The sequence below is a fragment of the Tauraco erythrolophus genome, chromosome 2 (genome assembly GCF_009769465.1).
Source record: "Tauraco erythrolophus isolate bTauEry1 chromosome 2, bTauEry1.pri, whole genome shotgun sequence".
Classification (NCBI taxonomy): Eukaryota; Metazoa; Chordata; class Aves; order Musophagiformes; family Musophagidae; genus Tauraco; species Tauraco erythrolophus.
The window spans coordinates 106,559,675-106,583,366 of record NC_141466.1 but is presented as its reverse complement, the minus strand read 5'-3'; the positions used below and the strand labels follow the sequence as shown (position 1 = coordinate 106,583,366).

At 35.2% G+C, this 23,692-nt stretch overlaps 1 protein-coding gene across 4 annotated transcripts in view; it reads right to left on the bottom strand.

Annotated features, from left to right (window-relative positions):
• SYT14 (synaptotagmin 14) overlaps positions 1–23,692 on the bottom strand; it is a 55,748-nt gene that overhangs the window by 5,377 nt on the left and 26,679 nt on the right. For all 4 annotated transcript variants that reach the window (XM_009982125.2, XM_009982126.2, XM_086629071.1 and 1 more), the window contains exons 3-4: positions 16,700–16,968; positions 14,309–14,758 (exon numbers count right to left, since the gene is read on the bottom strand). In XM_009982125.2, coding sequence (XP_009980427.1) covers positions 14,309–14,758; positions 16,700–16,968 — 719 coding nt within the window. The remainder of the gene's footprint in view (positions 1–14,308; positions 14,759–16,699; positions 16,969–23,692) is intronic.

Below are 23,692 nucleotides of genomic sequence, written 5' to 3'. Positions count from 1 at the left end.
CCACTGAAAACAAGAAACTGGACAGAATCTAGCCAATGGTAGAGCAAGTTGCTTGGTAGCCAAGAAGAGACTTCTGAATTATCAGCACATTCCTTTATGATTGTCTCAGAAAAAAACATAATTGGATCCACAGATTTTTCAAATATGGCTTGACTCATTTGGGAATCTGGCAGCACTCTTTCAAAGAGTCATGATGATATTGTGAAGCTGATTCTTACAGATTCCAAATGTCTCTATCGTTTCCAGCAACAGCTGACACGGGTGCAAGATCAGTCTGAAAACCTAAATAGCACAAATCTTAAATAAATGTTAACTTTAAAAGCAAGTAACTTAATCTGATATATAAAGTCCAAATGCTTTACAGAAACTCAATATCTACAAGAAGAAATGATGAACTTACAATAATAGCTTTCATATTGACATTAGAACTAGTCCTTCTCAAAAAAACATTTCCACGAAGTCTGACAGAAGCTTCCAGTAGCAATCCAGTTCCTCGTTAATAAAATTCACTGTGGTTAGCAAATGCCTTTTTACTACTAAAGGGCCTCAACAAAATTCTCTGACTTCCATTCTCCAAGCTGCAAATTCTGAATTTTAAAGCTTTGGTTATTTCTCCAAAAGTTCTTTATTCAATTCCAAGAATAAATTTCAAATGGGTTGCAAGTTGTGAATTGCTGAAAATGAATTACAAGTATACATTTATTCTCTGGTTCTTGGCACTCACAAAACAGGAAACTTTTGATTCCTAACTGCAACAGTAGAATATAAAATAGAAAGTTTCAAAGAAAGATGGCTTGATTCAGTAGTCACAGTATACACTGCACACTTGAAAGCCTCAGTCTGTCACAACTGCAGGTATTACTTAATGTTTCCTGTCTTTTAAAATTGTAACACATTATCCCTGCGGTGCTTACTCATCTTACTATTTTGTTGGGCCAGGAATTTAACCAGAGTCAACCTGATACTGTTCAAAGCTTAGGTCTCAAATTTGATTGTGATCATGCTGCAAGTCCGCAAAAAAATAGACATAACAAAGTGAGTAGTTGGGTAACACTCCCCCTCAAACCCTCACAGGGCTTTCACATCTGTACTGAGAAAAGGTGACGATAGCAGTTTTTCCTATTTGTGACTTATTTGTACAGTTTAATGATGTTCTAAGAGGGACTCAGTCTAAATCAGTTTACGACAGAGTTAAGCTGGTTACAATGGGTATCAGAATAACACTTAGAATGCTAGAAATAGGAAATAGTAAATGAAGTGATGACTAAGTGGGAATGAGTCATGAAGTAAACTTGAAAGGGAAGACAAGTAGCTTTTGTGTGATATAACAGACAAGGAGGGAAACCGCTCAAAATGAAACAAGCATGATATGAAAAAGTTACATAATTATGGCCCAGGGATATCATTCCTTTACAGCAGAATCCTGAATGGATGTGAGAAGGACAAGACTGTGTTTGCCAAGGCCAGAGAAAAGGATCTCACCAGGTGAACAGTGGGATGAGAAGATCTAGGTCACACTTCAGATCTGTACGTGAATGAAAACACATCTAAGTGGCTGTACCTTAGAACTGTTGCACAGAAAGAACAGGTAGATGCAGCCTTGATGAAAATCTGGAGAGAGGGTCTAACTTAAATGTTTTGCTACATTTTTTTCTAAATCAAAATATTTGGCCTTTTGTTTTGAGACAGGTAGCGGGTTTGAAACAAACTAAAGTATGTTGTTCAATGCTTAGTGAATAATAAACTTATGAATCTCCTTCTTACAAAATGTTGTGGTGACAGAAGCTTAAAGACATTAAAATAGAGCAACCAAATTCACCGAAGAAATTACCTAAACAATATTTTGTTTTCCATTTCACATTAAAAAAAAGACTCCAACATGTTTTATTCCATGCTGACCCAAACATATTTTTAAAAATACTCTGATTTTCAGTTACTGGAAAAATCTTTTCAGAACTGGAAAATCTTAATACAAAAGAAAGTGAGATGTTAAGAAGAAAAATGAAGCAGTGAGCTAAGAAGCAGATTAGGAGACAGACTGACGTTACTGGATAAAAACAGGGTTAAACAACATAAACCTAAGTATAATTTTGGTGTCTATGATAAGGAAGAAAACAGAGAATTTGGGGCCAGTAGGTAAAAGACATGAGAAAAAAGGGAAGGTGAGGTCATATTTTGTCAGTTTGCTTTTAAAAGAAAACAGGTCCTATGAGGAAGAGAAAAAGAACGGGAATCGGAGAAGGTAAAGAGACAGCTGAGATCAACAGGGCTCAGAGCAACAACTGAAGAAAGACTTTTCATTGCAGGACAGAGTCAAAATCAGGGATACTGAGTATTATTAGATGTCTTCTCAAAAGTATTTTCTCCAGCACAGAGTTTATTGTTCACATTTTGGAAATGTATTCATTGTTTTTTAAGTAAGGCATTCTGTAATAATCACATCTGTTGGTAAGTAACCTGTGTTAATTAAGTCTGTAAGCTGCAGTAGAATTGAAAATACCATTTTTTCAAGTCTGTTTAGAGGTTTTTTTTTTCCATCTACATAGTCAAAATTCAAGAAGAGTGCTAACAAACTCACCAAGAAAAAAGCAAGACAAGAAGTTAAACTTCTTCCTGCTCAAAATGCAAGTTTCATGATCACGTGCCAAATTGTAAAATATTAACACTGAAATTGCTAATTGGTACAACATGAACATAAACTTAGCTACAATGAAGCTTTCATCTCATGGCAACATTACAGTGCTACCAGATGCTTTTCATCTCCATACAGATCTGCATTCAATCTATCTGTAGGTCACTTTGATACTGTAGTTTCACTGTGGGAAACGTAATATTTAGACTAAAAGTTATTATTTGTTTGAAATAATCTGTCTATGTAAGTTTATTTTTATAACTCTTCCCTCTCTTCCTCTATAAACACTATATGTGTATTTTAACATGTAGGGAGAAAAAAGGACTAAAATTCCATTAATAACAAAAGCCTTCCAATGTCAGTGAAGCACCCGAATAGCCTAGTAAGAACTGTTGTAAAATCTTAACTGCAGATTTTTAAGAACTTAGATGAACTGTCAAGGTATTGATGATCTGGAATGCAAGTAGCTGTCTTTTGAGGTTGCCTCCAGGATACTCATGCTAAATCTCTAATCTATTTTTGTCAATTTAGCCATAACAAAAATACATTATTAACAGTAAACACAAGCAAAAAAGCACTAGGTAAAGTCTACTCCAAATACTTGGTTCAAAGGTCTATTTTACTACAGTAAATTACAAATGTTCAGCTTTTCAATTTTATAACACAGAGCTTTGCTCAAAGGATCTAAACCTTTCCCATATACACCACAGGACAGTACTTTATTACTATTATTTATTTTATTTGATCAACACTTACAAGAATCGCTGCTTTTCACTGGATTATAAGAGTCGTATATGTTATATTCTACAAAAACTCAATTACTAATTCTCTAAACTATTGTCCTTGATGACTTCTTTGCATATATTATCTAGGGAAGAAACACAACTTTTTAATAAATATATAATAAAACATTCCCATTAAGCAGTATTTGTATTTCGCTTGTTCCTATTGTACAAAAGTTGGCACTCAAAAAAACTCATTCTTTTTCCCCGAGTGCCAATGGAAGCAAACACATACAATGCAGGGTGTCAGACCTGAACCCCTAAGAAGTACTTTCAATAATCTTTTTCTCTGCTCTCTGACAACACGGAGAAGCCTCTATTTGCAACAATGATAATTATATGTAAAATGTATTTATCTGTCTTCCTTCACCATAATTCCATGGAAACAGGATATTTGTTACTTACATATTCATCTCCTACTGTTATTTTTCTATACCCTGAAGTTCTGCTTCTAAATCCTGCTCTTACGCCAACTGGAGTTAATCACAGAGAATAACGTGACCATGCTCTGAGGGCAGTTAAAAGTTCATTTTCCTCACTGCACAGGTTAAAATCATGCCTCTGTAGGCTTATGAAACAAGAACATCTGATTCTCTTGGCTTTTCAAAATATACACAGAAAAGATGAAACCTTGCTGACAATCCTTCAGCAACAAAAATCTGATTCACAGCATGTTACTTGTCAAAATGTCTCTCTCAAATTTTAAATGTTAATGTTATACCACTAATCTCTTAAAGAACTTTTTTGCACATTGCTTTCTTCTACTTCCATATCAACACAACTGAGAGGCTGGGGAAGGAAATTTGAATCCTAGTAGGCAAAAGAGGGAACTAATCCAGGTCTCCAACGTTTTAGATAAAAGTATTCATCTCTTTTAATCACCAGCCCAGTGCTGAACCCTGAAGCTACTGTTCCACTTTGAGGCAAAAGCTTGCTGAGGTGTTGAGAGCACCCAGGCACCAAACAGGCTCCAGACCAGCGTCTAGCCTGGAGCCCATCCCCAACTTCTGCTCTGAGAGCCAGAGAGAAGGAGAAAACTGAACCTGGAGGCTCCACATCCCTCATTAGTGGCTTAAGCACTAGATAGTTTATAAAAACATGTTTCAAAGCTAAAATACTTCTGAAAAAGTATCAAGATCATTCCTAGGAAAGAGAACTTAAACCACTTGAAGAACCCAGCCCTGAAAACAGAGGGATGTAAAATAATTCAGAATGTCAAAGAACGGAGCTTTTTAATTTTGACTTCTGGCATCTAAATCCCACTTACGTTCTATACCAACACTTTTGGGCTTTTGTGGAGATGTTTGCCTCAGTTCCTCATTACTTCTACTTCTATTTCCCCTCACTTATGGAAGAACTGTAACGACTGATACACTTGGAAACAGGAAGTCCTCAAAAATATGATACTCATGACAAAACAGTTCCTTAAACTAAACAACTGATACTCTTTCTGTACACTAATATCTGCAGGAAGTATCAACTTTTTGTTTCTAAAGGTAGAACTCGAGTGTTACATGATGCTCAAAACAATATTAAATGTCTGAAGTAATACAATTATTAAGATTAATTATAATAAAATTTAGCAAAGATGTTTCAAAAAAAAAGAATTAAATGAAGAAGCAAGTGCCAAAAGAAGGTTTCTTTTTATACTCTATACCATTGTCATTTGGAGGCTTTGGCAATTTAAAAAAAAATACCTGATTTTAAATGCTTGTCAATCTGGATGCTCTAGGGCTTGTTTTGTTGTGTGTTTGTTTTTTTTTTTTTAAAAAAGAAAACCAATACTTTTGAAATCGTACAACACTACCTATCCTTACAACATGTTAGGGAGGAAATTCCAATTTCTATTGTAGTTGGCTGTCCTGTACAGTAAAATTAAGAGAACATATAGTTATCAGTATCCAACTTAAACTAATAAGCTGAACTTGCAAACATAGTTTTAGGCATCTCACAAAGATTCAAGGTTAGGAAAGCATCATTATTTATGACAGGTAATTATTTGGGTTTCTTTTGCTTAATAGCTTCCTTGAAGCACATTCCAATTAAGAATAATGTGCATTTTTATTCATGTACTTAACACTTTACAGTATTAATATCTAAGTCAACTTAAATCACAAACATGAAAGTAAATATTCTAATAATGTTTTAATTATGTAATTCGATTTTAGCAAACAAAATGTATTTCTTTTGGGCAGAATAGCATGCTTTAAAAATTACCAGGATTTCCTATTCACAAATTCCAATTTAAAAATCTTTAGCAAATAAATACATTCAACATTAATGGTACTCTTCACATCAAATACGGAATTGTTTTGATTATTAACTACTATTAATGTAGTTGAAAGTCAGATTATCTGAAGCCATAAAATTCACATTTGTCATCAAAAGCTTCTGCTCTACTTTGCTTTTTACTCTCAAGAGGAAAGCAAACTTCTGGATGTAGAATTTTACAAAACACATCGTTTCCTCACAGATGAAACACTGGAAAATGGCAAATGAAAAATAATAATTCTTTCATTCACTATAGTCAAGAGACTAAAACCTTAAAAATTCGATGCACTGCTTTAATTTATCATAGATGCTATAATGTACAGAGCTACAAAACCTCCTTAGATAGATGATGATACTACATAAATTTCAATTTTAGTGTAATTTAAAATTAATTATAAGAAAAATTAAAACCTTGGTGGGTTTTCTAATAAGAAAAATACAGCATTATTAAAATAAGGTTTGTTTTCAAACTTTAGGATACCGTAATTTAGTCATAAAATGAAAATGACAAAATAAAATGTATATATTCTTAATAATGGTAAAACAACATTCCACTTTTCTAAAAGATTTCTAACAAGTTCCCAGCAAGATTTCTGTGTTGCTTCTCATATTTTACGAGAATTAGCTATTAGTACTGTGTCTAAAAGTTTTTAAAACTATTAGCTCTGCAGGACAAAACATTAATTCTCTACAGAAATGGGAACATTTTAAATGTTCTATAACTTTTGTTTGTCTATATTTAAACTACAGCCTTGGCTTCCTTGTCACACTACAAAAGGTCATCTAGCTGTTCCATAGACTTAATGGGCCTGAAATTTGCACAGCAAACCTGAGGAGCAGTGGAGGAGACTGGAACTGAATGTACAAATAGAATTTACAGCCCTTATGAAAGCATCTATTACTGCAATAGTCTACCAGCTTTTTATACAACCATAGGCAAGGGGAGGAAAAGAGGCAAGAGGCCTCCTATTACTGAATTCTGTCTTCTGAGACAAGACATGTAGCATAAAGAAACATTCAGGTACTAAAAGCTGTTAGATGTTTGTGCTAGCAATTTAGTCAAGAACATCTGACACAAAATGCAGACATTTTACCTGTACTCCTGATGAAGCTATGCTAACAGCTCCTACCCAGACTCACACCTCCCCCTCTCTTTACTCCCTGTCAAACATATAAGACCATGGAGATGTTACTGTGGGATAGCTTCCAACACAACAGACTTTTTAAAATGACAATGCTCTGTCCAGATGGAGTTACTCTTTATGTTCATTGGAGAGATCAGTGGCCAATATTTTCATTTTTCTCTTTTCTCTCTTGATTGCCCTCTTTCAAACTGGGAAAAGAGAAGAAGATTCAGTGATCAAAAAGTAAGCATAATTTATAAGGAGTGAATCTACGGACTAGTATTTGATTGCATAAGCATTCAAGCAATTATTTTTCACAATGAACAAATCCATTAACATTAAATGTATGTTTTTTAAAGCATTTGTCAGTTAAACTATTTGTGATTAACAGTTCACTCAGCTCTAATTTAATCTGCTAGTGGTACCCCTTTTGATTCGTTCAGGTCATGTTTAATCTCATGATCTAAGGATCACCAGGGGTTTGCAGCTGGAAGGGATCTGCTTCAGTTCTTAGAGCTATTGTACATATCACAAAGAACGGCAAGAGGTGGAGATAAACTGGATTCTCCTGGGGCCAGCTGACAGATAGATTAAGCCCAACAGAAAGACAGGAACAGTGAAAGATGCAGCTCAAGGTCAGACAGTACCAGGGCCAAGCCTGACAAGGGGCTAACACTATGACTAAAAGGATCCCTTGCTAAAGGCACCCTGTGAACAGAAATGCTTATCTGATACCAAATACGAGCTGCTTGAATACACAAAAGAAGGGATTACCTGGAGATCCTCAGGTCCGAAATGAATGCTAAGGAAGAACACTTTCATTATACTGCAAAGCCCAAGAGAAGAATTACTCAGTAAGTAAACCAAAAACTAAAATTAGAAGTTCCACAAACATGTAAGTTATAAATTTGCCACCTAGGTGATGTCACCTGTTTGTGCAATGTCTTCGATTAGGGTTTCCCTCAATGGAAATAAGTTGGAGGAAAACTGTATACGCTTTTGCTGAAAAGTGCGCAAACCTGCAAAGAGAATCATTTCTGTGTTTTTCCTTTTTCTTATTTCCTTGAAAGACAGTAACAAAAGTGAGGAGATGTTTGTGTATACAAAGAAAGAAAGAAAAATAATAGAAAGAATTAAAGAATTAAACAAGAAAAAATTAAAACTATAAGAAAATAAAATAGTTGGGAAACTCAGTACCTCTAAGGGAAACAAAAATTTCACTTGAATTCATAAATTAAAGAATCTCTATCCATTGAAAGGGTTGCTTGAGGAAGATTTAAGTAGCAGCTTGTAGTCTTCAAAAGTGGAATTTTTTCCACTATCAGGCTAGTGACAACCTTGATAATTTTTACTTGTAACTCCTACAAAGCCAATTCTGGGAAATTTAGAGTCTGTTTTTACAGTATCATTATTTTCCTTGCTGCTCTTTGAAAGTTCAGATTGGGAGATCATACTTATGTCATAGAGAATGATAGTGTGAGAATCTCACAGATACCTGATGAAATTATAATTTTTCTAGCTTTATGTATTGATGAGTGGGGTTTTTTTTCCTCATTTTATTTTTTTCAAGATGATCAAAGCTACACATATAATTCTAAACAATATATTTGTCACTGATTGACTGGCTTTCTGAAGAAATAAGAGTATTGCTCAAGAGGATTACTTTGATTTAATCTAGAGCAGTCATTCACAGCTTGTCATTTGACTGGGGGCATTTTAGAGACTGAAAAGCATCATCATGCACTCAAAATAGTTAATACTGTGTCTGAAACAGTTTCCATTATTTCCAGACCCAAATATCAAAGATTGTGGGGATCAAACTGAGTAGATAATTTTTTTTAAGCAATATATAGCAGCAATATGGCCCAGGCATATGATGGTATAAGGCAGAGCATTCTAATGAAAAAGATCCTTCTCTTGATCACAGTTGAGACAGTAAATAACTCATGAAAGGCCTGAAGTACTGAATTTAGTTATAGAGGTTAAAAACTTACAAGGACTACTGCCTCTTAGTCTGGATTCAATCAAATAACTGAATATGAATTTCTATCCAGGTTGAGGAAACATTCTAGCAATTCTGGACAGCTCACTCAAGAGGCTCATTCAATCTGTGACAAAAATATCCATATCACCCTCCATGACCGTAATCAGTTATCAAAAACAAGTGGTATATGTGGAAACTAGTCAACCATTTTGCTCCTGAGATGACAGAACAGCTGCAGTCACCTGAGACTAGTTGTACCCATTAAAAAAAAAATAATTCTGACAACTATCTAACTGCGTTCTACAAAGCATCAAAGTTATTCTATATGGGACCAAAACAGTCTAAGAGTCTCAACGCCTAGTCCAGTGAGTGCTTCTTGGATGAATAGACTAACTACGTGTCAAAAATTTGCCATGAATGATTAGACATATTTACATAAGAAAAAATCAGGAGCAAATAGCACTAATTTGGAAAGTCAATTAATTTTTAATTGTGATGCTTGAACTTATCTAGTGGGAGGTCCTTATCATCTGGTCAGATTCTAGTTTTTGAAACTTGAACTTGTCAGAACAGTACAGACACACCATTAGTTTTAGAGCAAAGTAGCCACAGTTGTCTTTTGGTCCTCCCCCACCCATATCCTGATGAAGACCTGAGCAGAGAGCACCATGAGTTAGAGCTCATCTTCTTAGCTGCCAGGAGCAGTGATCAGGGAACACCAAAGGCAAACAAGGTGAGGCAGCCATGACAGAGAAGACAATGGCTGCTGCTTGCCGATACTGTCGTGAAATCCTGCACAACCAGACAAACACAGGGAATCCACTTCATTTGCCAAGTACTGTCAAGTTCTCCTGCACCCTCACTAACATGATCACCATTTTCCAATCACCTAATAATTTTCTCCAAATAAATCACAAGAGTCATCTTTCTTATTGTGCCAAAGGACTAATTCTGATCTTCCATGTTTTACACCACTAACTCAAGTGAATTCAGCAAGCTATTCCCAAGATAAGAAAGTGCTCAGTGTTTAAAGATAATTGCCCCTTACTTTGATGGATGTAATTTTTACAAGCTAACTGAAAGCGTTTATGCACCATCACATAGTAACTGATCCTTTTAGGTAGAATTCTAGTTAAATAAAATACTACGAGTAAAATCTTTTGAGGTTTTTTTTTTTTTCTCCTTCTTGACAAGTTTTAGTCATTGTTTCATTAACTGTTTTAAAGTATCATACTGGTAGCTAATATTTAGTAAAGGCATGTTTATACATACAAATTTTAGTATTTAGCCTTCCAAATACGATCTTGAATAGACCATGCCATAAGAACACAGTGGTAAAGTCACCAATAGGCCTAAACTATTAGGATTCACACAAAACCTGACAGCTTGACTCTAAAATGGCCAATTCACAAGAAAGAAAAAAAGCTTTCAGAGTGGCATTTCTGAGTTTATAAACTGATAAACATCCACTAGAAAGAATACTAAAGATAAGCCACACAAAGGGCAACATGAAATAAATGCCTTGAGCACAATGCATAAACCAACCTATACTAGACCATCGTCCTCGAAGTGCAGAGAGCACGCACACGTGTGTGCAAGAGTGAGCGTTTTTATACATTGCATGCATAAATGCCTTCACTCAAAAAAATTATAATTAATATGGACGTTTATAGTAAACATATACAAAATAATCCTTTAAGCACGTATGAATGTCTACACCACCCATTTGCTGTTACAGGGATCAAATCTGGGAGTTCAATATGTTAGAAATGAAGAATGTTACAGAAAGAAAAAGAAATAAATTTAGTTCTCCACAGCTACCATCTCGTCATTGACAATACATATTAAACGATTACTAGATTTGCTTTGCAGGAAGAAGTGTGTTTCTGTCGTCAAAACTGTACTTCCAAAATCAATCAAAAAAATCTAAACTGTGTGTGTGTGTTGTTATTCTACACCAAAAAGCAACCTATGGGATGGTGAAGAGGACTACACTTGTTTTTTTTTATCTTTTCCAAAGAGATTTCACTCAATAAACTGCGTATATGTTTTTATAATCACATCATACTGGATGTTGTTGTTCACCAAGAGGAAAATTTCTTTGCTTAAGAAGAATGAAGAGCAACTATAACAGGTCCATGGAGATTTCTTGAAGAAAAATAAACATCATAACGGATTCTAAACTCCGAGGTGTGTGAACGAAAATTTGTCTACCATTGCAGACTACAAGTAAATTTTCTCTACAAGATCAACAGAGGTCTTCCTAAGCAAACTATACACAGACACAACCACAATGTACAGCCCTGCTATTAACATTTGATGCAATGGCCACTTCCTCTCAAATCTGAAAGGGACAGTCTCAGGTCACAGTGATAAGAGCACTCTGTTGCTTCTTCCTCACTCAAACATACACCGAACTTAGAAAGAAGTGTGTGATAAATAAGGGAGCTGAGGATACCACGTGAGGAGGAGTTCCTTGTTACGATGGAGAACTGCAGCAACGCAGGACTGTTAAATACAAATGGCAATGGGACTGTGGATAATAGCTGCTAATGCAAAACGTTATACGCAATGTAGGAAGGTGAGGAGTGGGGTGAGGATGATCATTTGTGAATATATTTGTAAATCTCAAGCCATATGTAGCTTTGAAACCTATTTAAGGAACATACTAGCAACGTGTACTCACCACGACATGTACTTGTCTGCATTTTAGGCATAACCAGAGAGTTGCAGGCCCACTCATGTGAACACATCACTATGTTTCAAAGGCATTGAACTTGCTGGTCTAATTTAAACAGATTCCCTTGTGAATAGCTTTAAGGTATGTCAGAAAAAATACTAAACTTCACAGGATAGAAACTGTTCTTATACAATCAGAAGGCAGATGATTAGCTAATAAAATACATACATATAATATCAGGCACCGACAGAAGCAAATAAAGTATGTTTCTGCAGAAGAGATTAGCATAGATGTTTCAATGGATTAGGAAGTTTCAGTGACAGAAGGTATATTTAATACATAAAATCCATGTAATGAGAAGCAGTGGAAAAAAATAGGGCAACTGTCATGTGTCCAAGAAATATCTTCACAAAAAAAGCTGTCAAATATAAACACTTCAGAGCAACAAAACACTCTGCAACTGAACAAGGCAAATTTAATTCACAACTTACGACGAACCTTATCATGGATTTTATAATTACAAATACCCCTGAACAGCTGGATCTCTCCAAATCGAAATAACACTTACCTTCTCCTGTTAAATAAATCCTGCCTGCCATTTATGATTAGTTGGACATAAAGATTGCTGTTGGTTTATTCTAGCAAAAAGACAGTTGAGAAGGAGTATGACCAATGTGTATAAATATACCCAGAGGGAAACACCTGTAAGACCTAATTAAGCTCAAGGACTATGCCGGCATAAGAAGAAATGGTTATAAACGGCCCATGAAGAAATTCAGGTTGGAAATGAAACAAGCTGATGTTTTCAGATGAAAGTTCACAAACTTGTGATCAGGATGATCTGTGTGTTTGCAATAACAATGGCTTGAAGTTGTCAAGTGACCCAGGATGCCTCTCACTTTCAGCCACATATCCTAAAAACAAAATACACTTTAACGCTCTTGCAAAATAACTGTATGTTAAATCCTGAAATAGATCTGTTCACTGAAAAAATATGATATAGGCTATAAATAATAACAGAAAAATACCTATAAAAACTCAGATGTGAATGAATTTCTGAAGGTTTAAAAACTGTTTTGCATAGTCCCAAAAAACCATGGATCCTCATTCAAGCTATAAAGACTATGAAGGTTCCTTTCCAGCAACAAGTAGGGCTAAGATAAATCTGCCTAAATCCCATTACAGCAACAAACTCTGGAAGATACTTTCACTTCCTACCAATATTTCTTACTCTTGTTCCTTCCCCCCCAAAATAAGGGGAAATAAAAATGCAGATATGGCATCTCTTACCATCACAGAAAATAAATAACAGTCTTCTTATCTTTGATGTCTTCTGGAATTTGTTTTTACTCTCCTTGCCACAGAAGCTCAAGTAAATATGCACATATGCATATGGGGTGCACATATGGGATATAACCATCAATCAAAAGCCTGGCCCATTCATTAACCTCTGTCACAGAGTTTGGTAAATTTCACACTAGAACCTATTGAGAACACACACAAATTTAGCAGCTACATTTAGAATTTCATGGGGGGCTTTTTTACTAGGTATGAAACTAGCCAACTCTGCATTAGGAAAGTTCACACTAGCTAAGTGAACCACTTCATCCTTGGCATGGGCTGATCTATGCTTCTTAACGAATCATAGAAAAGATCCTTCATGAGATCCAAGTTTTAATCTCAGCTTTTACTAATTCTAATAAATACATTTTTATTCATTCAATACCACGGCATTTTATTTTGAGTGTCTTTTGTAGTACTCATATTCAACAGAAACGCAACTTCAATCAATCTAAACGTTTCTGAAAACGCAGAACAAATTAACTGCACTGTTTCATCCGCAAAAGAATTTTCCTTTCTTTCCCTTCTCCTATTCTATTTTCTTTTACTGATAGTTTAAAAAAAACCCTGCAAAACACATAGACCACCCAAATAAGGATGTCTTTGCTAAATCACATTCTCTTTCTCCAAAAGTCCATTATTTGGCACATATGCAGCTCTTAAGCAATGAATATTCAACCACTCCTAGTCTAGGAAGCCCTGACCACAACATGACAAACATTCTCTTTCCAGACAGAAGCATACTTAAATACCTACAAAAAAGAAAAAGGAGATGCTGATCACTGCTCATACAGTGATCTCCTGTGGTTTTTGACAGTGATATTTAAGTTTACCCTTAATTACCGTTGTTTTGCTTTATTAAAAAGATGAAGTTATTTTGAAGGACAATGTTTTTTGTTCATCAGATAGGTAGGGTTTTTTTTCAGCAAACAAAAATCTTTTTCAGTTTGAACTACTTTTCATACTATTTTTCACTTCAGACTGAACCAGAAATCAATTATTTACAAGGTTCTAATCTGAAGTTATTAAAAATGGCTTTGTGCTCTCAAAATTCCTCTTTCCTATCTTTCTTTCTTGAAAGGAAAATACCTATTGCAACCAAGATTTAATTGCAACAGAATGGAAGGCACTCGGTAATACAGCTTTTTTTTTTTTTTCATTGAAACACTGTCAGTAGCAGAGTAAAGATTACAATATTAAATACGTATAAATGTATTTGCATGTATACATGTATATCTATATTTACCATCATATCCCTATTTATAGACTGGAAATTTCTAAGTAATTACAAGGCAAAACATGGGCAGCTTTTGCAGGTGGAAAGTGAATGTACTTACAGAAGCTATAAGGAAATTATCATTGTGCTAATACGGTGCTATGACTGTTGAAAAAGACCGAGTGAATGTGATGACTCTATAAATATACACACTGTTCTTACAAAATTCAGGACACTGTATATCACTGTATTCTTATTCTGCCTCATTTAATACTCACAGACAGACTGTAAGAAGGTTCCAGTATCACTGGCACTGACATCTTCCCTTGAAGATTCAATTTTGTTAAGTAAAAAATCTTTTCTCCCACAATCCTCTCTTTTTTCATGCGACGTACGCTGTACAGTCTAAAGCGAACTGCATAATTCCCAATCATCTCAGACTCAACGTGATTAAATTTGAATGTCTCTGTGAAGACAGGGCACGGTCCCCGCTGGATGCTGGTTTTTGCTCTCTGCTTCTTTATAGGGAGAAGCACTAGGTGTACTTGCCACGAGCTTCCACCTGTCCTGCTGTATGTGGGAATGTCTGTGACAGCTGTCACTGTCACCAAAAGCTTCTGTTCCTGTGAGTCATAGTCAAAAGTCACATCCAGTGTGCCGTATTTAGCTACTGGCTCAGGATCAAAAGGTTTAGGAAGCTGTGAAGATGATCCTCGAGCTGACATATCCTGAAGAAGAAGAAGAAGAAAAAGCAGTTTATTTATTTATTTATTTATTGTATTCTATTATTAAATCTAGCGTAGAAATAGATGGCTTTCTCTAAGCAATATGAAGTGACTATGATCTTTTTGTTAATTTCATAAACAAGGTAATTAAACACCGAAAGCCTGAGGAGATGGCTGACTTGCAGCCAAGAAGAAATCAAAGGACTTTACCTGGCCAGTACTGCCAAAAGCCAGGAGTCAATCAGACAGGGTTCACATTAAATTAGGCTGTATTTAGGATCTCTTCTTCTGTGCCCCATATGTTAAAATACATACATATTTCTTACGAGATAGAACTACCTTAATTCAGTGCAAGCATACACAGATTTTTAAGTTAATGTATTATAGTACCAGCTTGAAGAGCTGGCTAGTGATTGAGAGCACAGTGAGATGCCAGCAAAGAATACAGGAATTACAACCCCTACTTGCAAATGCAGCTCTTGTTGCAGTCCACAAGGGCTCTATAAATGTGCCAAAAATTATCATGGCCTTCTAAATGTGATTTTACTGGAATTCTGTTAAGACATGTCTGTTTTGAACATGCTTTCTGAACTTTGCGTAAATGCTATCAGTTCTAAAACTGTATTTTATCCTTAATTTTAATTTCTTTTACTGTCACTTCAAATTTTGAAAAAAAAATATTGATCCTCTGTATTTTTAAAATAGCTACTTTGATAGTGATATTTAAAAGCAAAATGCTTACAAGTACAGGTCAACCTACTGTTCATATAAGAATTTATCCCAAGTAGGTAAACCAAATGTATTTCCTGTGCATTTTCATATTATCAAAGATAGGCTTGTTCATGTAAATGAGCAGACACAACAATGAAGCCTTTTTGAACCATTTTAAACTGGTTGCTACATAGCTATGGGAATTTATTCCTCTGAAAGTTTCATTCTTCAAGTTGTTGAGTGGCTGTAAAAAAGGTTGGCAGTCTTCTCACTTTGTATCGGGTACACTTACATTAATGAGAAGTGTGGCATAAACCAGGAAGAACTAGGATGAGATTTGCTGCCATCTGTTAGGGTTCAACGATCATACGCTATGTCTTTACCAGCAGTGATGTTCATACAGACAGTGGTCCTAGTTGACCACCAGGTACATGTAGACAGCTACTGGAGGACCTTGCATTCACATAGCAGGTGGGGCTTCCAGATGTTGCACCAACACCCCAGGCAGGCAACATCAACTTACCAAAAAGAGGTCTACTAAGACAGAAACAGCTGTTGGCTGATCACAACTGAACCCTAACATGCTCTTCAGAACTTCAGGTAGAGACAAAAGAGAAATTTGTACCAAAAGACATTCTTCTGCACAGATGTCGGTGCGGTAAGTGGTTGTTAAAGACATTTCAAGGAAATATATGTCAGAAAATATTATTTCTTGATAGTAAAAATAAATAGATCTAATTACAGTTCATAGCAAGAAAAAAGGAAAATTAAACAGAACAAACCTTTATATTACCCTCAACAATTTCAAAAAATTATGCATCTTTTGTTGTTGGTTTTGTGTGAATTTTTTTTTCATAAAAGACATTTCACACTATGGGGTGTTGCGTCTGAAAAGTGGTTTTGGATTTATTTTGTTTCAGTTTGAAAAATTATGTGGAAGAAAGAATTTTGACTGCAGTCCTTATAGCGTGATGAAGTTTTCTGACTTGTTTAAAAAAAAATAAAATAAATCACTCTTACTGGGAACTTGTTTGAAAGTTAAGATGCCATAAAGATAACTATAGAGAACAATCTGAAACTCTACTGTAATATTTTCTGACAAACTAACATTTTTTTAATGAATGAGCTGCAATATTAGCGTTCATGTATCTGTACACTGATCTTTTGGGGAGAGGAATCTCTCAAAAGGCTGCACCGCATGACACTTCAGTACACAGAACTGTTTTCATTTACCTCTGGACTAAGGACAGCTGTGCTATCACTTGGTACATCCTCTTCATATCCTTTGTTATGAAAGCTTTCTATTTCGTGTCCCGTGCTCCCCTCACTTGGGCACTTATATGAACATCTTGGACTGTTGCTACACTGTGAAAATTCACATTTACTGTCTCCAACTTCAGAAGGCGTACATGAAAGATGAGGAGAACCACTATCATCCTGGTACGGAGGCGGCTGTAGTTCATCTAGCGGAGGTGTTCTTCTCATCCTCTGAATGCAGTTTGCTGAGAATAATTCAAAATTCTTTATTTACTTTCTGATTATTTACTGTTGAACAGTTCTGTGGAAAATGGTAAGTCCAAATATCTGGACACTATTTAAGAATCTATAAATGTCTTTTTTTACTTTACATTTTAAATTACTAAAACACTAGTGAAAAATACTTGTTTGAAAATGGAAATGAATGATGTCTCAGATGAAAGAGATGTGAGAAAAAGCAAAGCATTAAATACACAGTCATTGGCTGCATAAACCATATATAAATAAATATGGCATAAATATGGCATGACAAGAATTCTAGGCTTAAATTTCAGGGATACTTACCTTGTGAAAACCTTTGGATATCTTAAGTCAGATTCCGTGCAGGTGGAATGTAGACCAATTAAGCAAACAAAATGCATTCCCTAAAGCCATGCTATCAAACTTCTGATTACCTCCCATGCTGTTGCTCACCCAGGGAGATATTAAACTAAACTTTAAAGACAAATAAGGCAGCAATAAAGACAGACAAAAGCCTTTTCGCACAAGTGAACTCTGATCACCAGTGAATTTAACAACAGAAGCAGTGCCTCAGATTCTTTATTACTTGTTAAGAACAGCTAAAGCGTACGTAGCCTGTGTATAGAAGTTAGACACTAGGCCCGGTCAATAAAGACAGTGGAAAAAGGACCATGAGCAATCTTGTGCTTGGAATGAACACTTGATGCGGACCTTCTTTGCTTCTCACTTACACTAGCTATCTAGAGAGAAGTGTGGTGATACATCTCCTCAGAAAATAAACCCAGGATGCATGGCTATGGATACAGAAAGCTAATTCAAACAATCACATTTCAATTTTTCATCTCATCTGTTACTATGCAGCATTACACAGTTGACTGGAGTTGGGAAAAGACACTGAGGTGTGCAGTAGCTGAAATGAAAGGAATACCAACGATAGGTAAAACCTGTATCACATTTTGTTTACATCTTCTGTAGAGGTTTTAATGAAGATTTCGATGTCCCTCACACACCTCATACACAAAAATTTCAAAGCAGCAATGTTTTTTGGTGTCAAACATGCCACTTTCACTCACAGAAAAAAAATCTACCAAACAAGGAAGTTAACAAAAGTATTAACATCAGAACAATATAAGCTTTGACTTCAGATTCATCTGAGAAAGAAACTGATCTTTCCCAAATGACAAAGGTCACACATTTTAGTTTCACCATCAAATTTTTGTATACAGGATTGCCCTGTCTGTGTCCTAAATTCTCACTGAGTACATCAACCTTCTAACTGCTTCAGAGGTAACTACCAGTTGTGCAATATATCACATAAACAGAGTATGCATAAGAGTTACCCTTTATGGAACAAGGCTGAAAACACGCTACTGTGGCTCTCTTGGGAAACAGGCAGTCTTCATGACAGGCTCCCTTTTGTTCTCCTTTCCTTTAGAAGTCTGGGCTGTATCTGACTGTGGCATGCAGGAACATTTCACAGCTTTTGGGACTTGATGTAAGCCCAAACCATTGTGGGTTTTGTGTACACCGTCCATGGAAAGCAATCTCTGACACGCTGGCTAGAAGGGAACACTGCAGGTCCCCAAAGCTGAGAAACTGAAGGACAGGGACAGGACATCTCATTATGGAGCAGATCTACTGCACAGATAAACATAGGCCCCAAAGATAATTGGGGAATACAGGGCTCTTCTCTATTTCACTGGGCTCCTAATGGAACTCATCCTAGCTTTTGCTAAAGCAAATGAGTAATTAAAACAATGCAAAGCACTCCTACCAAATGATACTACTGTCAGGAATCCTCTCTTCTCTGATAAACCCATCAGAGCCAGCCTACTGTTCAAAGTCATTGCAAGTTTCTCTTACAGTAGTCATGCATAAGGTCTTCTGTTGTTAGCCCAGTGTCACTAACTGTTGAAACTCCAGTCCCAGAGGACAGGAAAGGAAAACAGAGCAGGTAGGAGATGCTATACTTGAAACGTAGTCATCAGTCTGACAGATACACATAAAACCTTACATATGAAACAGAGTTTAGTGGGTCAGTAAGAATCTTGAAATCGCCACAAAGGAATAATGAGAAAGTTTTATTTGCAAAACATGGAGAGATCTGAGAAAGCACTTTTTTTTTCTCTTTTTTTTTTTTTAATATTAGATAACTTGTGCCCATGAGACTAGATAGACATAATTTTAGAATCTAGAATGATATTTTAATCATAATAAAATAATAGGAAATATCATTTGACTATACCATAAAAACAGGACTTCGTTTCACGATTTATATAATTAAATATTCTAGCAAATTCAGAGCAATAGCATTTCAGCTTGTTACTAAAAGGCAACAAGCAGCCTTGAATGAGACAGTGACCGCCATGTAGCTTGCTTTCTTTTCACTTGCAGTCTAGTCTGCAAAGACTTTTTAACTCCCAGCTTTTCCACAATCTACAGATATGAAAGCGTGTCTGGGTAACTATCAACACCATTATTGTCTTACATGAGTAAAGAAATGACTGTGTGACTCACTTTTTTCACTTTGATGAACTCCATTACATATCCCTATGGGAAAACTGCACAGGCTGTGTGACAGAAAAGGTGTTTTTAATGTAGGCGGGGAAGAAGTGAAGAAAGGAAAATTCTTATTAGCCAGCTGTGATTCAAAACATCTCAGAAAATGCTGAAATACTGGGGCTGGTTTTAATTACTTATTTCTGAAAGTTTAGTTTACCAAACAGAAATAGCATGTAAATGCTTAAAACAAATATCCAGGTTTAAAAATCTAAGGACATCTCTGTCTAAACAGGTATAAACTGGTTTTGAACAAAAGATATCTCTACATAAAAAGATATCGAAGTTTTCAAAGGGATTTTTAAAGTGAAAATTATTATTTTTATTTATTTTAAATTAATTTCCCCCTCCCCACAGTAAATGATGTAATAAAATGATCATTTCATATTATGGCTCATTGAAAATACCACAAATCTGAATTACATGAAGACATTCTAATGACTGACGATATCAAAGATGAATGATATCACAGACAAAAGTGAATACAGCGACACCAAGTATCTAATATTGGCTATTTTCCTTAAAACTTACATAGAAGTAACAACCAACTTCAACAATCAATCTGTCAACAACATTTTGCATATGTATCAAAGTTTAAAATAAAAAACCACTGCTAACACATGCTGGCCTATCACTGACTATTGGAGAAAAACATTTGACACTGAAAGGAAAGTATGTTCTGTTTATATGTAGAACCACTGACCATAACATATATTGTACCTTTTTTTTAAGGTGCATCCTTACACACAGTTACACTTTTGCATACTCGTATACTGTGGCAAAGCCAAAGAATACCTTCCAAAGACCACCGCATGTGGTTAACATCTGCTAAAGAGTTACTCTTAACGAACAGTTACAGCAAAAGTCTGAAATTAATTGTTGCATCATTTCTATGCAAGCTTTCCAATAAACTTTCTGCTCTCAAACCTGATAGAAAAAAAATTTGCCAATTCTCCCAGTGAAATTAATCATATTGAATTATAATACCATTTTGCACTAGACAGGGTGAAAAACAAGCCAACATATATCCCAAACCTGGAAGAAAGGATTAATCAGAGAAACCAAATCGGGTTTAGCCTGAGGTTCCTACCAGCCAGACGATGTCACAACAGAGGAAAGACAAAAAGAAAGTTAACAGGATGAAGATTCCACATCTAGTTTTCCACCTAATATATGTGGAATAACTTTGCATTCTCGTAACATGAGTGAAACTTGTTGCTTAGTAACAAATATTTAGTAAATTCTAAATTGAGAATACAGTGTATTGCTGTCAATGGACAGATTTCAATAATCAATATTTTAAGGGTTAACTTCTTTTAATTAAAAGTTTCATCCTTCTTTAGTGGGCTGGGAAAAAACTCATACAGCAGCAATAGTAAAGTCATTGCTCAACAGCTGAAGAAAACACAACTGTAAGTGAAACACCTGACAAACACAGATTAGCATTTTGCTGCTACACTCAGAAATTTCAGCGTGTAAACTGTCATTCGCACATTTAAGTCAGAAGTAAATAAACACCTTCTTTTTAGTACTGTTTGTTAAACAACGAAGGTTAATCTGCTTTCCTCAGTCCCTGTACAGGGAACTGACAGACAGCCAAGGGGCGATGGTACATATCCTTGCCATCAGCCTCAAGGGACTGTCAGTAAAATCTGACACAGCAACCATGGCCAAAATGAGTATTCCTGGAACATACTATTGGTAACTATGAGAAAACCCACAAACTTTTTCCAGTATCTTCTCTGAGTGGAATCACAGTTTAAACATACACGAACGTACTACAAGAAATACTTCTTTAGGTTTTCAGTTACTATTTGAACTTTCAACTCTCAATGTTCCTCATTTCTCCTCTCTGTCTAGGTCCCCAGTGGACCACGCTAGGCTGTACAACATTTTCCCATGAAGCTGGTGACGTTCCTCTCCATGTTTACAGTGTTTAGACTTTGCTATCTTAATTAATTTTCCCAAAGGTTGTCAGCGGCAGCGCAAATCTAGCTTTCTTAGCCTGTATATCCTCAGTAATTCTAAGAATATCCATCTTAACATACGGGAAAAGAAACTAACCCTGTTGTTTTTTTTTTTTAATTTCCCTGTCTCATAAGCAGTAATTAACTATGCTTTTGCAACTTGGAGTTTCTCATATATATTACTTCTTTAAATATTCATACAATTGTGGGAGGCAGCATTACTGCAAAACTTCTTTGGGAATCTGATTTCCAATTCCTTTAAAACAAATAATCACTATATAAATTAATAATTTTTGCAAGACGTATTTTGTAATTATCAAAATATCTTCATACTCAAATAGTACCTTTTCTTCCTCTAATATATCTCCACATACACTATGTATGCTTCATAATTATTTATTTTTTTAAATCTAACGTAAATTTCAAATTTTCAAGCCTTCAAGGGGTTCTATATAAATGCTAAGACAATTTAAATAAAACATAAAATGAAATACATGTTTAAAAATTAAAGAAACCTTTCTTATTCTGAATGATTAAATACCCTTAGAGATTTCTAATATGCAGCACAGACAGTCCAAATGGAATTTTCATGTTTGAACTTTTCCACCATCCAAAAGTATTACGTTGACTGAATTAACCCACATTATGGGAAGTATAAAATATAAATATTAAATATTGAATGAAACCTTGGGGTTCTCCTTACTTTAAAATGAAAAGCTTACATGCATCTTTGTGAGGAAAAAATATATTATTTCACAATAAAATGAATTACCTTGGCGTTATTCTATTTCTTTTCCAAAAGAGTTATGGCATGAATCTTGCTCAATGAAAAAAGAGGAATATAGGAGTGGTATGAGGTCATTATGGACAAGAGAAAAAGAATCTTTTAGCTTTCTTTCTGCATTTGCCACATTTTAGACTTTTATTCACAGTTGAATTATCTTCTATACTAAGCAATTCACCAGTAAACAAGAACACTAATCATATCTAGTTTTTTTTCTTCAGTAAAACATAGTTCACATTTGTTTCCTAATACACAGAAATGTCCACTCACTATGAGCTTAATCCCACACCTGTAGAAATCGAAGCAGCATTGATGCCATTTACATCTGATGTCACATAAAGTTCTTAGAACTGCATTTTCGTCACCTTCTAAGGCTAATTCTACTGGTCATTCATGTAATGAAAAGGTTCTCTTTTGTTTTTTAATAAAACTAATCCAAAATTATTGCATTATGTTTATGTCCAGTCCTTAAAGCTTCAATTTTCTTTCTCAAGAAATGTCTAAGACCAATTGAAGTTACTGATACTTGCATAGTAATTTTTTGTTTTATTTGTCTGTTTACATCATAAGCCTGTAGAACTGCAGTTTGGTTTTGCTTGCTGACAAAAGAGATTTGCTCTTTTCTGCGCTTAGATTCTTAAAAATAAGAAGTGCTCTACTATCATTCTGTTTTACAGAGCAATACAGAGAAGTGCTGCACTGGTGAAAAATTCCAATATTTCTTTTCCCCAAATTAGCCCAAATTAGAACATTTAAACTACAAATATATTATTAAAGTATTACAGTGAACTAACTGTCAAAGACATTCTTTTGTTTCCTTCCCAAATATTTTGGTTGTCTTTCAATGAAAATTATACATTAGCATCTCTTGAATTAATTTTCTTTCAATTTAAGTATCGTTCTCTGGTTCCTTATACAGTATTTCTATTAATTTGAATAGGAAGGAGTTCTGTTACCTGGTTCTGTATTCATACTTTCCAGCTGTCCAAAATGCATCTAAATACTGCTTAAATCTATTGGTTCAATATTTTAATCTCTTATTGACGTAAACATCAATAAATCAATTTATTTTTTTTTACTTTTAAAAGGACACTTCAAAAACACTTCTTTCCTGAGACTACATCCAACTCTAAAGATTTTTAAGCAGTGATCTTTAAGAAGTTAATTGTAAAACTGTTTGCCTTCCTTTCCATAATTATATTTCCTTTCAGTGAAGCATTTGTACTAAGCATGCTCACTCAACTTCTCAGGTAGAAAAACTTACTTTCAGTTCTATTTAGATGCTGGTATCATTTTTACTGTTTTTATAAGCAGCCAACTTTCCTTTATGCTACTTTTCAGATCACTATGTTGGCTACCTCTATAAATGAACAGGTATTCCTTCATACCTCTGTTCACCGTTCATTTTTTCCAAGTTAT